Raw genomic sequence first — 14716 nt, forward strand, 5'->3', positions numbered from 1 at the left:
TAAGGGGTGTTGTACCACAATTCTGCAAAGAAGAAAGGATCTCTGATTTGAGACCCCGGTATTGAGAGTTAATATGAGTTGTACCTGAGTCACAAATTACAGTTTGGGAAGGGAAATGGCAAACGGCCCATGAATGGCGATGCTGACAACCAGAGCGGCATTTGAACGCTTTGATGGAGAATATGTGTAGACGGCGAAGGGCTTCCGCCTCGGGCCTCTGCCCGAGAAAGTTTGCCCATGATGTGTTGAAGAGCAATCCGGAAGGGTGCGAATACGAGAGGCCTGTAGGTCCTGTTTGGTACACAGCCTCCTTCGTGATATCGTAAACTTGTCCCTATTGAGCGTTGCGAGATTCGCTGGAGTTCTCGGATCTGAATCAAACTGGTGAAGAATTGAGCATTGAGTGGCGTCGCCGCGCCCCCGAATTGGTTGCCACAGATGAGGCTGCAGCCCACCGTCTGTCATTCACATGCGTTATTCCAACCCTTGCCACCCGCTTGGGATCATCCGGGACGCTTTTTGTCTGTTAGTGACCAGCATGCCACAGATGTCATCCGGGTTCCTTACATCATTGGTTCGCGGGCTATTTTTTGAAACATCTCTCCCATCCTGCTCGAGGTGTCTGAAACGCATAAATCCCGTATTCTACCCCCATTTCGAGATGGGGCCCTCACACACCTGGCCAGGCCACGTAACGACCTCAAAGCTAGAGCACCGCCTACTTCACCCCCACTAGCCGCTTAAACTCCTTGCAGACTAGACAAGGGCCAGTTCGATGTGGAACGGACCAGATCGAAAATGCTGTGAAACGAGTAAGGGATCAGAACGAGTCGGGAGGTGATGCCGAAGCAGAGGACAGTACAAAGTAAGCGGGATATCCCATATTTCTTGATCCTGCTCCCGCCTTCACCGTACCACCATCGAGAACACATTTCCTAGTATACTACAACATCCTTATCTCGTATCTGCGAAAGCACGCATTGTCTAATTGAACAGCTTCAAATCCTCGAATCCTGGATCACCTAACAGATATGGTGGCCAGGCTTGGCAACATCTCTGCCCTCAAAGACTTCCTGGCCGTAAGTCCACGTTCTCCTTCAAAGTGGAAATCCATTCTCACAGTTTGATAAAAATAGTTCCTGGCCACGGTCCGTGGGGATATCTCGCACATTACCGCTCCACCATTTATTCTTGCTCCACAATCACTCACGGAATTCCCGAGTTATTGGGCCGAACGACCATCTTTATTTACCGCCGCCGCTCATGAATCTTCGGCAGAGAAACGAATTCTTGTCGTGTTGAAATTGTATCTTGCCTCTCTCCAGCGGCAGTATTATGTTGGTCGGAGTGTGAAGGAGGGGCTGAAGAAGCCCCTCAATCCATTCTTGGGAGAGTTGTTTTTCTGCGAATACACCGATCACGTCGTGACAGCCGAAAAAGCATCGGCCTCCACGGTGAGGGTGATTAGCGAACAGGTCTCTCATCATCCACCTACCACGGCATGTTACCTGTCCGCCGACGAGCATGGGGTTCACGCAGAAGCGTATTCCACCCAACACACCACCTTATCGGGAACGTCGGTCATGATCCGGCAATCGGGCCACGCATTATTGACCGTGGACAAATACAATGAGACTTATCTCCTCCCTCTTCCTGATGTCTGGGCTCGCAGTGTTCTTTCAGGCGTTCCATGGCCCGAATTAGACGGCAAGTATAAAATTCTCAGCTCCAATGGATATACGGCGGAGATGCGATTTACGGCCAAGAAGCTATGGGGTGGGGTACGAAATATGTTTGAAGCTTCAATTTACCGAACTGCCGACACTGACAAGAATTCCCTCTATTTCCTTTCTGGCAGTTGGAGTTCTAGTTTTTCCATCTTTAATTCCAAAGGTGACGAAACTGAAACGTTCGACCTTTCAGAACCCAAGAACCAACCTGTTCTCATGTCGATCAAGCCGTTGGAGGAACAGAGTCCTTGGGAGTCTCGACGCGCGTGGGGGGCCACGTTTGAGGCGATAAGGAAAGCCGATAATGGAGCTGTAGTACACGAAAAGTCGAAGCTCGAAAATGCCCAGCGGCAAATGAGGAGGCATGAGCAGAAAGAGGGGAAGAAATGGGAGACCATGTTCTTTACCCGACGCGACGGCGTCGAGAGGGATGATGAGGATGTGGTTGAGAGAATTTTTGATCAACTTGATACCACAGAGGTTGAACGGCTGCGTGGTACCCACGGCTGTTGGAGGTTTGATAAGGAGAAGGAAGAGAGGTGGAAGAATGGCCAAGGGGCTTGGAGACCGGAGTCGCCTTTTGGTTGAGAAGATGTCACATTCAGGACCACCCGTTAAGGATCCCTTTGTCTGGAAAGGTCCATCAGATCAGGCCTAGGATTTTCCACCTGCAAACGGTCCACGAGGACCTCGCGCCCTGCAGCAGTCGAGGTTCTCGGTCAGATTATGCAGGGCATACCGTTGTCTCTTTTTTTGGTGTTAACCAAATCCGACAACCCGAGACATTGGCCTGCTGAATCCGGCAGTTTGGACGGCTCAAGGCGCCCCGATATTGACGGGAACCGCAGCCGGGGGGTGGAATGTTTGTGAAGGCCATCGACGGTCGATACAAGCCCGAGCTGATCAAGTCCGCTGTACCCTTTCAGTGACATAGACCTGATCACCTGTCCGAAGGATGGCGCCAGATGGCCCTGCGAACGCATACTGGCCAAAAACCGGCTTGTCTATTACCCTCGTCAGCCAACAATACAAGACACGTACACACCACCGGAAGTGAACCGACAGACAAACTTACGGGGAAATTTGTCGTTCACTCTTCTATCGCTCGCAAGCAATCCGTAAAGCTGTCGATCTCGCCGAATCATTTCACCCGTTTCGGGGTCCGCATTTAGGCTGAGACAACGCACCGTCCTGAAGATGCATTTGATAGTGACCTCCTGAGCCTCGTCCGATTGAGATCGAACGAGCAGTGATGACCAATTGTCTTCGTCGTAGGGTGGGAGCTGACCCTTGACATCCACGTGGATATTTGGCCGGAAACGGAGAATGATGTCTTCATCTTGATAGTCCTTTGGAAGACGTGATCTTGCATTTTCCTCGGAAGCAGTGGAGGTGATTAATAAAGGGGCCGCATCAGCAAACCGAATTCGCTGAGGTTGAAGGCCTTCTCGGACGGCCAAGGAGAGAGCACTCCGCTGACTGGGAATGTATGCTGCTCCGGGAATCTCTCGCCGACCAGTGCCTCCGATGGTCAAGAGTCGGACATCTTGCTGCAGATGTCTGGAGAAGAACGCCGCGGGCTCATCACCCAGATCAATGCCAATAGCGGTCGTTCCGAAGATGCTGACCTCGAAAGTTCGATTCAGCAGCAAGGACAGCGGAGAGGGGGTCAGAGGTATGGTAATTGAAGATGGCGGATCAGCGTGAATGTGATGAATGGTCAATTTGGTCCACGAGTCGTCGATGACCGGCTTGAACAGGGTGAGCTTGAAATGCTTCTTGATCGTGAGGAATTTGGCTAGACGGGTGTCATCCTTGGGAGGATTGACTAGGACGAAGGAGCGGTCGAAGCGAATGCCTTCGTTTGTAAGTTCGACCGAGGATACTTGAACTGGTGGGAGAGACTTGACGGGATAGATAAACAGCTGTAGAATGAGCATAGAGAATACCGAAAAGGATGAATCCGACCTACTCTTTGGATGGTGAGCGCCGCCGACATGGCATCGCAGACACTAACCCTTTGGGGGAGGCATGGGCGAGAAGAAAAAGAAGGAAGGAGAAGGAGGCCAGATGAGGGAGTCGAGGGCGAATCAGTCCACTTTTATGTTTTTTGCGGGTTTTGAGTTGTGAGGGCCAGAAGCTTGTGAGGGGTAGAGCATTGCTCGTGGTTTACTCATCCGCAGCCAAATGGTACCATCTGGTTTTAGTGTTGTAATTTTGGCTATAACCCATCACGTGTTCATCTCGCCCAGAATTACTGCTTGTGGTTAGTTCCCCCCACACATCAGCATCACTCCATTTTCGCTTTTGGCCTTTCGCCTTCTCGCTCTCACACACACTCATCCTCACTTCCTTTCCCTCCGTTCTGGCCCGCCACCCCTCCAGCCTATCCTTGATCTTTGATTTTCAATTCAAATTCAATTCCTTGGGCGAAACTGGTGCTGGCGTCAATTGATAGGCTTCTGGAAGCATCAGTGGGGGTCTTGGGGCTCACTTCCATGTGCATGACTGGCCATCTAATGACATCCTCTTTGCATCTCTCAGCAGCAATCTGACGGCTTCCGACATAACATCAACGGCCCCTTCCTTCTTCGTATGGAAATCGACACCGCTCAAGCTTCCCCTACGGCCGACAGGGCCTGCAATTCTTGCAGACAACGTCGAGTCAAGGTAGACAATCTATCCCGCGTCCACATCTACCCCCATCTACTCACGAGGGCATAGTGTGACAAGAGATTACCCGGGTGTCAACGATGTGAGAAACTAGGGAGACCTTGTACCGGTTATGACTTGGAACGCAAATTCCTAGACGAGGGTATCAAGGTTCGGAGGAAATATGATGGCAACTATCAGTCTCTTCCCGACCTATCAAGAGAGACCGTCCTCGTCACTTCTGCCAAACCTGTAAGTTCTGTCTCTGTCAAATAGAAATCCCTCCTGCTGAGAGATTCCAAGCCTTCAGTTTCGGGGCTGGATAACCAGCATTCCAATGTACCCTCATACGATGGAAGCGTGACACGGTCTAACCCAACCATTCCGCAAATCATTTCGCCGCCATCACCTCCTTCCACCACAAGATCATCGCTCAGTAACGTCCAATATCCTGCCTTTGGGGTTCTTCCTCCGCCAACGTCAAACTTCAATGCATTTGCCGATACTTCTCCCCAACCTCCTGTCAGTCTCCCTGTCTCCAATATTCCAACAAACCTCCAACCGCCACGGCCACCGCCAAACCATGACAATTTTCAACATTCCCAAGATCATCCTACCGCCAAGCTGTTACACGGCAAACCCCAATATGCTCCGTCGGAAATGGACACCTCGGTCAGTGAGGACTATTTCGACCTGGATATCGAGACATATTATGCCAAAGGGAATAATGCATGTGGATTTATTCCTGGCTTGCCGGTGATCCTCACCGATACAAGTGAACCGGAAACCGACGATGATTTCTTGACCAGTGATTACGCATCGCTTAGCGGGAGATCGTCTGTATATGATAGCTCGGAAGGAAATCGACCCCGTCCAGAATACAGCCAAAAATACCTCCATGAACGAACCATTGAATTGACATGTCTGACTCGTCATTTTGTACAATCCATATCTCCATCGTGAGTACTCTTCGACATATCGACGCTTGCCAAACTTGGCTAACCTTAGTTCAGAATGGACCTCTTTGATCTCGATACGTATTTTAGTCGAATTGTACCCCTGAAGGCGGTCCAAAATGGCATGTTGAGATCCGCCATGGCGGCCGTTGCAGCGAATCAAATCGGTCAATTGATGGCCAATCATTCTCCAGTAGAGGACCTTCAACACCTCTTACCTTTCATAGGAGACGATGCCGTTTTGCAGCATACAGACTGGTTTTATAAGGCCGCCAATTACTACGACCGAGGGATATCATACTTGAGAATCTTCTTACAGCGATGGCTCAATGACCCAAGTAATGATGGATTGACTGGACACGCTTCAAGATATAATGCGACAACAAATTTATCCGAGTCCAGCAATACAAGCGCCGCCGTTGGCATCACCTCTCCACACAAACGACGACGGATCGGTAGAAACCAGTCAACAGATGGAGCAGATATGGAAGCGTTGGTGGCGGCAATATCAGTTTTCTCGCTGTATGAATCTCTGGACAATTTCACGGATGACTGGTCACAGTAAGTGGGGTCGTTTTGGTCTGGAACTACCCTCATCTGACATTGAATAGGCATCTTGACGGCTTCAAAGCGCTGCTGGAAGCGAAAATCCTTCCTCAAGCCATTTCTTTACCACGACCCCGAGCAGAACCATTCATTTCGATGAAAGCGGGGCGTGCGGCGTTCTGGAATTTTGCTCGAGCGGATTACTTGGCGGCATATGTCAATCACTCCAAAACTCGTCTGGATCCGGACAATTTGACCATGTGGAAAGCTGCAGGACTCCCTCTGACGGATGACGGGACCTTGGCTTATTGTGATCCATCCCCGCCCAGCAACGCGATCGTCGCCTATCAATCAAGTGATAGGGAAGACCTGGTATCGTGCACATTAATCTGGATCGTGCTGCGGGTTATGAACTTTGTTGCTCCTCACGATGACACGTTGACAGCCAACACAACCGGCACTCCACAAGGTCTGGAAAGTCCGGCTTCAACAGTTATCAGGACTGGATCAGACGGCCCGACGTCGAGTCTGATACAAAGTCGTATCGCGCGGTGGAAAAAACTCCGCCGCCAACTTGAAGACTGGTTCGACAATCTTCCCTTCACCTTCCAACCGTATGCGATGATGGGTGCGGGATCCCAATACCCCTCCGACCAACCACCCGAGGGTAGACCACGATTCACCCGCCTCTTCTTCAGCGTACCCATGTGCGCCGCGGCGCTGCAGCTCTATCACTTTGCACAGATTTTGCTTCTGCTCAATCAACCCGTTGACGAAAGCGACTCGCGCAACCTCGCCAATCGCATCCGCATGTTCCGCACCGTCTCCGAGGAATCCGAGCATCATAGTCGGCAGATCTGTGGCATTGCCCTAGGAAAACCCCCTCCTGCCGTTAGCAGGCAGATGGTGCATTCGCTGTATTTGGCGGGCTTGTGCTTTGAAGAGAAAGATGACAGGCTCGTGGTATTGGAGCTTTTACATAATATCGAGAAGGAAACGGGTTGTTCGACGGCCCATCGCGTCCGAGACCTCAGACAGCAATGGGGATGGAATGAGGATGACAATGTTGTGCGCGGAAATTATGCCTGAGAGCATTCGGTCTTTGTAATGAGACAGGATGAAATGAAACGGGAATGAACTCAAATGAGACAAGGTTGGATGCAATGTCTGAACGTGTGAATGTTTGATGTCTGAATGTATTGCCAAAACAATGGAGCGGAACACCCAGAAATGTGTTGATGATCCTTGGTTCGGGGAAATCGACGGGATTTGGATCTGAATCTGGAGTTCGCGATGGAAGTTATGGATGGGATGTCCGGATGAATAGGTGATGCGGAGGTCTTGTTGTTGATCGATCAAATACCTCTCCTCGATTCAAAGCTTCTGGATACCTACCAAATGACGACAACGAATGTGAATTATAATACCTTACTGTACCAGATCCCCCGCAACACTTAGCTCCCGCAGATAATCGGCCCAAAGCCCGCTCGCGTTTCTCGCTTCTCGCTTCCGCATGGCGCTTACTACATCGCGGCGCCCCATTGAGCGGACAATCCTCCGAGTTATATAGTGGAATGTCTAACCGATTACGGAACATATGGGCGAGCTCATCTCTTACTCTCATATGAGCGATTAAAGAGGCAAGAGTTTCCACTGCACCTATTAGTCCGCCGTGACCTGGATTAGGTTGACAAGCTTGCTGGTCAGTAGATAGTACCGATAGAAAGGAAAGAGGTACAGGGGAGAGGAGGATGAGGCCGACGTTGGGATCGAGCCTGCACCTCACCATATCTCATCCTCGTTCTGTTGTGGTTACTCACTCGTATGGGCATAGATCAGTGATTCATACGATCCTGCATCTCGCAGCCACTGTTGTTCATAAGACGGAGCGGGATCCTTTCATGTGTCGTTACATGATCATTGGAGCCTGCTACTGAGTCATTAGGTCGCTGGAAGTACCGTAGTTGCTGTCGTGCGGATTTTTGCTATACAATACCTTGTACCTCAGGAGGAGTGACGGCTGTGCGTCCTGGTTAACGTGTGATGACCGTTCCCACGTCGTGACCGCTTCTCTCTTCCTCCACGTAACCACTTCGCATGCGAATAGCATGGACCACAATGCTCGAGATAATTTCGTACGCAAATATAGTGATGAAGAAAATCTACAGAATCTAGCCATTATAGAATCGTCTATAGAAACCGTGTCGGCAGTCGCGAATTACGCCCAGAACGTAACGGAAGCGGAATCGGCCTCCCCCAAGCGTTTCGCATGCGATTCGATAGCTGTACGGAATCTACCGTCGTAACTGTGTTGCTTGTAGGTCGTACAACTGTAGTATCTGTTAGGTCTGTTGATTCATTCGAATTCGTAGCGAAACGACTACGAGACCCCTGCGTACGAGACCCCTTTTTGGGCCTTTTCGACTCATCGACCTCGAGTGGCCTTTTCTTCGACTTCGCAACCTTTTGAGTCCCTTCTTTCACTCGTACGCGCTGCACCTTCGCTTCGGCTACGTCTCGCTTGCGTTTCTCAGTCTCTGCAGCTTTTTGTACTCGTTGAGCTTGTTGTATGGCTTGTCTTTCGGCTTTTTCTTGAGCAAGTAATTCACGCGCAGCCTGCTGCGCCAAATTGTGTGCAATTTTCTTTTCCTCTGCTTTACGAGCCTTGCCACGTTTTCGCTTCTTCTTTTCATGTAAGACTGCCTTTCGCAGACCTTGATTTTCATGTCGTACGATTTCAAGCTCTGTCACAAGCTTTTCGCCTGCGTGCAGTAGGACTTTCGCACACTCGTCGACATGACCTTCTTTTTTGGAGTTGCTTAAACGTACGACGTATTGGTCGTGTAGAAGTGGGTGTTTTTGGCTTTGGTGGGCTTAACTGTAATGTTGTTTGAGGGTGCGGAAAAACTGAAAGCACTCGACTCGGATTGAATGGATGAATCCCTGTCGCTTCCCATGCGCTTCGCACGTTTTCTGTAGTAAAGGCCTCATTCCAAGCCTCGCGAAACATGGGCCAGAAGTCACGTTTAGTGAGTCGTACTGTAAAGGTGATGAACGGTTTAGCACTTGAGTGCCTGTCATGCAGGGAGGATGTCGTCGCCAAAGCTGTTGAGCAACCACCCACCAAGCTCTCATTACAAGAAAAGTTCAATGCTCTCACCATCTTTATACTCACCCATGTTTACTTGCCCCCTTACATAATCCATGCACGTAGCGCCCCGCTACAGTACGAGTCCTTGAGTCTCTGCGAGAAGCCTATCGATTTGCTGCGAATAGTACGTAGTAAGGGGTGGGAATAGTCCGACATCAAGAGGTTGTAAACGATGTGTTGAATGCGACGGAAGGATTGCGAGTATTATGCGATTCGCATCCGCGTAGTCGATAAATCGCATATTAACATGACTACTATGGCCATCAACAAGTAGTATGCGTCGATCTCGCTTTGCTTTCTCTTTTGTCGTGCGGTCCAAGACGTTTTCAAGCCAATATTGGCCTAACAAATCGCAACTCCATCCATTTTCCGAGCTTGCGAAGAAGGCTTGATCTCGTACGTGATCGAATCATCAAGCCAAGTATCGTAGAAGTGCTGAAAGTAATAGGAATTATCTGTAATCTTTCGTTTATGATCGATTGTACGTAGATAGACACTTGTGAGTTGATCTTGGTGTCGTTCGCAAAATCGCGCTACCCAGTTCTTCCCAAACGTTACGCGTACGATTTCCTTGCGAGGTTTTGACAATTTGAGGTGTATGAGGTAAACCTCGATCACTTGGCTTATTGATATGCGCAACAAACGTCTTTTCTTGTGTAGCTGTAAGTCGTTGGCGCGTATATGAGTTTGCCTCTTGTTTTGAGCCTGTTTCGCTTCGATAGCGTTTCGCAAGCGTTGTACGTTCGAGATTCCTTTTTTTGCAGTTGCACTATAATTTACACTCTCTTGCGTGCAATCGCCGCTTGAATTCGAGCTTCGTGGTCCATGCTATTCGCATTCGAAGTACGTGCGTAAGGCGGTGTGAAAAGTGGTGTTAAACAATTGACCTATCGTTCGCGACAGACCAAGTTATTTTGCAACACTCGCCCACCAGGCTGTATTACCATTGACAGGAAACAGCGTTAACGTACACTCCTTAGATAGATATATAGAAGGGCTCTATGGCACCCTCTGATCGAACCCAGTCAGAGCGCTCCTTCAATTCAAGTTACACAAGAAGTTTAATAATGTTGTTGTAGCGGCGGGAAGAGAATGTATGAACTGACCAGAACTATCTGCTGGGGGTGGCCGCTTTACTCCGTAAACGAATGTAGTTTAGCGTAAGCCAAAGTCCTTGGCATAAATTCACAACAGGTGGAAATCACGTGGGGAGCTACGTTAATACGTGATAATTACGGAGTACTCTCACTTAAATTCGTGTATAGGTTCGTAAACCTTCCATTTGATCCCCATTTCACAGATCCAGTGTCTTCTAGATCTGTGAAATGGATTATAGCTCGCGCTATTCTCTATCTATATCGCCATACTAGCGATATAGGACTTGAGGCGAATTGTCAAACTTCTCTCATTGAAAGAGTGCCCTGACTGGATTCGGTCAGAGGGTGCATTGAGCCTATCTATATATCTATCTAGGGAGTGTACGTTATTGTTGTTGCCTATTGATGGTGATACGGCCTAGTGAGCGAGTGTTGCAAAATAACTCGGTAAGTCGAGAACGATAGGTCACCACTTGTTCAACAACCACGCATCGTGCTTCAATGGGTTCCATGACATGCGAACATTCTGGGTAACTAGCCCGCGAAGGGTGCATGAATATCGTATCGTATCTTACCTAGATCCTGATGCTGCTGGAATATATTGATTGGATCCTTGACCCTAAATCCTTACAGATCATCTCGATACCGAGGCTCGTCCGTTCATGCCCCATGAGCTATCTCGAATGTGATCAGTAGGGCTTGTCTGGGTGGTCCACAGACTGGATCCGATCCATAGACCATCTCGATATCGAGGATATCGACTTCTATCGAGTAGGGTGCCCCCTGGCCACATGGTCCACAGATTGAATCCGATGGTGGTGGTATATCATGGGGTCGGATTCATGGATCATGTCGATATCGAGGCTCGTTCGTTAACGCTTTGTTACGAACCATCTCGAGTGTGATCAGTAAGAACTTGTCTGAGGTGGTCCACAGACTGAAATACCACAACCCATCGGATCCAATCCATGGACCACGCCGACATCGAGGCTCGTCCGTTAACGCTCCGTCGCGAACCATCTCGAGTGTGATCAGTAGATCTTGTCTAGGGTGATCCACAGACTGGATCCGATCGGTGGATCATGTCGATATCGACTTCTATAGCTCCCCGGCCATATGATCCACGGATTGGATCCGATGACCGGACCGCAAGGGGGAGCGCCCACGTACTCACATGATTGGCCAGCACATCGCTCTTGGCGTCGCCGCACAACGCCAAGCCGCAAACAGGCGATTCCAAAATTTAAAAAAAAATTTCAGGTATATATTTTATTCCGCCAGAAACTGCTTCAAAATTGACACCAAATCGTGGTTGACCTATCAAGGACGAAACTGAGTGGGCACACTAAGTTTTAGTCGAACCGATAGAATTGAGGGACCTTACTAGTGTTCGATCATAGGTAAGGCAAGAGGGTTGTCCGGCCTAGCTCCATTGAGTCTAGGTGCCCTAGATGGGTAAATGTAATGCTCCAGCCAGTGATTGTTGATGTCGAACTGAGTGATACCTGGAGAGGTCGCTGATTCAAACTCTCCTTTAGTTGAACTTGTTGGCTGAAAACTTTCGCTGGTTGTGGCGCCCCATCTATGAGTTCGTCAGAGATGGACTATAGGAGGGGACCTTTCTTTTTTGGTACTTCCACCCTGACTCCTATATCGCCAGTATAGCAGATGGAGGATCACGCAAGCCATGATCTATTTCACAGATCCAGAAGACAAATATTGCCTAATGCTGGCGAGCGCTGATTGGACGGAATTTTTTATCCAAATATCCGAACTATCCAAATTATCCAGATAAGTCTAGGCATCATGATTTGATTTGATTTGGATTTATCTGGATATGATTTTATCTATTTGCAAGCCTGCTCTTACCCGGACTGAAGCCAATGGCTATAAGGAGGTATACAAAGAACAGGACCAGGTCCGCGGCAGAGTCGCGAAGATGATCAAGGATCAACACACCATCTTCATACTGGATGAGATCCCCTCCCCTTCCTCTTTCACCAGCTTTCAAACCGAACCCTGTTGCTGATCTGCTACTCTAGATGGTACCTCCCCGAGTTGCAGCGAGAAGACGCTAAGGAACCAAACCGCGTAGCTAGAAAGCAAATATGCTTGGTCCGTTGCTATGTATATGGTTCATGCTAGTCCTAGACGGTCAAATGCCCTCAGTCTCAGCGTCCCACGGGAAAACTACCACTCGCCCAATATTATAACTCGATGCCGATAGCAGGGAAACCCGCCGTTTGCTAACGAGGAAGTGGTTCGGACAGGTAGATCAGGAGCTGGCCAGAAGCGCATGTCCGCGTCATTGCTTGCACGTCCTATCATGAAGATAATGGTCGAAGCTTTTCCCGACTGCTGGATTCATTTTGCAAGCTGAAAATTGCCCACCCAGTTGCCATTCCTATCCATCTCACGAACAAGTATCTGCCGTGATCCAACAATCACCACTACAAAGGCACGGAAGTTTTTGTCGACAATCTCCTTTTGCACGGTAGGCCCCGCAATATAAGACTGAAGTTGCTTGCAGACACTTCCAGGTTTCGACCCTCTTCCATCAATCCAGTTGCGGATGGTACCTGTCCGGTATTTATCGTCCTTGAATTTTAGTCCAAGGATCTTGGTTAGATTCATGGCCTCAAGCTGTTCCGCTTTATCGATATTTTGTTCCCCATCAAGTTTTAGACAGGGGATTTGGATGTTTTTGAACTCGATAAGAGTGTAGAGGTTTTGGTTGTTTGTAATAAGTAGGTCGACAAACCCAGCGCTAGTGGTTACCTACATAGGTCAGCTTTATGTTTGCTATGCTAACAGTGGTCTTACCTTCTTTACTTGGTATTCACCCATAGCGTCAATGGAACGGTTTTTCAGAATCATGGTCTGGAAAATTCCTCGATGGTGTTCCTCTGTCTTCAAAAATGCGTCTTCGATTTTATCATGATGTCGCATCAGTTGACAATACCCAGCAAGAGCGCTCATTGGGTTCCCGGTTCGGGCAAGAGTATGCACAGCATCACCAATGGTATCGTATAAGCTAAGCCGCTTAAGGATCGCAGATCTAAATCTCTTAGCAGCGATAAGATTAGGTATCTTGAAGAAGCTGGATGGATCATTCGAATCAAAAGTCAAGCCACCCATGTAGACCATTAAGGATCGCCATACAGATATGTCGCCTTCTCCGGTCGCTTGGGTATTCTGAGTAGACAAGAATGTGAGATTTATACTTAGAATCTAAATTTCTCAGATAACAAGATGACTTACCAGTTGGTGCGGTGTAAAGCCATCGAGCACTTCCTTATATGGAATCTTTTGGTAAGAGCCATGTTCGTCCCTTTGAAGTGCACACTGCATATCATTCACGGCAGCAGGGGCCCTTGCACAGATCCATAAATAAGGCTCAGGAACCTCTGAGTTCACAGGATCCATGATTTCGGGTTCTTTTCCATCTTTAAAAGCCTAGATATCCAACAATTAGTTCTGAAGTTAGATGATACCCCTCCTTACCTGAAGATATAAAAGAGCAGTCTGGGTGTTAAACACCAGCTCCACACTCCGTCGTTGGCAGAAGTGATAGCCATTAGCATACTTTTCTAATGTCCTAATGTGCTTTTGCACCTCTTCTTCATTCTTGTCGATGAGTCTCAGTGCTTCTAGCACGTCGGATCGAGTTAATCCACAAAGGGCTGAAATCTCTGCGTTGAAAGAGATGTTTTCTTGGTGGTTGGCACCACTCGTGAGGCCGCTTAGAAGGAGAGGTGTGACTCCAGTGATGTACACATTTCTGATACCATAAAACGACTTCTCGCCCACTTTGACGTTGGTCCAAAATGCCTTCAGAGTACGAACGGGCTCAACATCGGACCAAGACAATGGTTCATGTGGGTCTATATAATCGTTGGCGCAAGCATCGTATTCGTCTGCTAGTAAATAGATCTTTAGGTGTTAGAATGTATTAATGCGTGGTAGTCTCGTAAACACATACTCCTCGTACATCCCAGAGGGGATGATCCTTCTCACCTCTGTCATGAATGTCTTGAAGCGCTAGATCAACAGCATTAATGAGATGTCTGAGATTTCCAGCTGGATCTTTCTCGCTAAAAGTGGAGGTTGCTGACGCAAACGAGTCGCCTAGATATTCGGCGTAATCGTACTTGAAATTCGACAGCCCTAGGTTTATTTCCCAAGCAAGGAACTCTGCACATTCTTCATGTTTGTGAGAATAGGTAGGGCCAGAGAAGTCAAATTCCAAAATAAGATACCGTCCAGGTTGAGTGATACCAGCTTTGACAGCTTTATCCACGTCGAGATCCTGTTTGGCATAAAATTTAAGTACACACAATTCTAGCACTAAGGATTCCACTCACCTTGAAAAGCCAGTCATAGCTTTCGCGGAACTGAAATCCATGGAAATACCGCAGCATCGTAACGGTGAGCGACTTTCCAAATCGCCTAGGACGACAAATGAGCTTAACCGTTGCCCCCTTTTCGAGCTCAGGGATGTACTCCGTCTTGTCAAAGTATACCCCCTCCTGGCGAACTTCACAGAAGTCCGTCTTTCCCAGCGGGAATTCTTTCAGTTCACCG

At 48.6% G+C, this 14716-nt stretch overlaps 5 protein-coding genes across 5 annotated transcripts; 2 read left to right on the forward strand and 3 right to left on the reverse strand.

Annotated features, from left to right (window-relative positions):
- Positions 1 to 1031: 1031 nt before the first annotated feature.
- On the forward strand, positions 1032 to 2318 carry Z518_01533 (uncharacterized protein; the record flags this gene model as incomplete). The annotated part of the gene is made up of 2 exons (XM_013422132.1): positions 1032 to 1079; positions 1137 to 2318. The coding sequence occupies 2 exons, from the start codon at positions 1032 to 1034 to the stop codon at positions 2316 to 2318; spliced, it is 1230 nt and encodes a 409-aa protein (XP_013277586.1).
- A 315-nt stretch (positions 2319 to 2633) lies between these two features.
- On the reverse strand, positions 2634 to 3670 carry Z518_01534 (uncharacterized protein; the record flags this gene model as incomplete). Its single annotated transcript, XM_013422133.1, has 2 exons — positions 2634 to 2734; positions 2806 to 3670. The coding sequence occupies 2 exons, from the start codon at positions 3668 to 3670 to the stop codon at positions 2634 to 2636; spliced, it is 966 nt and encodes a 321-aa protein (XP_013277587.1).
- Positions 3671 to 4325: 655 nt separating this feature from the next.
- Positions 4326 to 6973, forward strand: Z518_01535 (uncharacterized protein; the record flags this gene model as incomplete). Its single annotated transcript, XM_013422134.1, has 5 exons — positions 4326 to 4400; positions 4455 to 4634; positions 4686 to 5341; positions 5396 to 5899; positions 5950 to 6973. 5 exons carry the CDS (start codon positions 4326 to 4328, stop codon positions 6971 to 6973), a joined length of 2439 nt encoding a protein of 812 aa, XP_013277588.1.
- Positions 6974 to 7917: 944 nt separating this feature from the next.
- Z518_01536 (uncharacterized protein) lies at positions 7918 to 8894 on the reverse strand (the record flags this gene model as incomplete). The annotated part of the gene is made up of 4 exons (XM_013422135.1): positions 7918 to 8046; positions 8183 to 8214; positions 8284 to 8661; positions 8714 to 8894. The coding sequence occupies 4 exons, from the start codon at positions 8892 to 8894 to the stop codon at positions 7918 to 7920; spliced, it is 720 nt and encodes a 239-aa protein (XP_013277589.1).
- Positions 8895 to 12496: 3602 nt separating this feature from the next.
- Z518_01537 (uncharacterized protein) lies at positions 12497 to 14553 on the reverse strand (the record flags this gene model as incomplete). The annotated part of the gene is made up of 6 exons (XM_013422136.1): positions 12497 to 12910; positions 12956 to 13327; positions 13394 to 13588; positions 13637 to 14065; positions 14115 to 14441; positions 14497 to 14553. The coding sequence occupies 6 exons, from the start codon at positions 14551 to 14553 to the stop codon at positions 12497 to 12499; spliced, it is 1794 nt and encodes a 597-aa protein (XP_013277590.1).
- Positions 14554 to 14716: the final 163 nt, after the last annotated feature.

This window comes from Rhinocladiella mackenziei (assembly GCF_000835555.1).
Source record: "Rhinocladiella mackenziei CBS 650.93 unplaced genomic scaffold supercont1.1, whole genome shotgun sequence".
NCBI lineage: Eukaryota > Fungi > Ascomycota > Eurotiomycetes > Chaetothyriales > Herpotrichiellaceae > Rhinocladiella > Rhinocladiella mackenziei.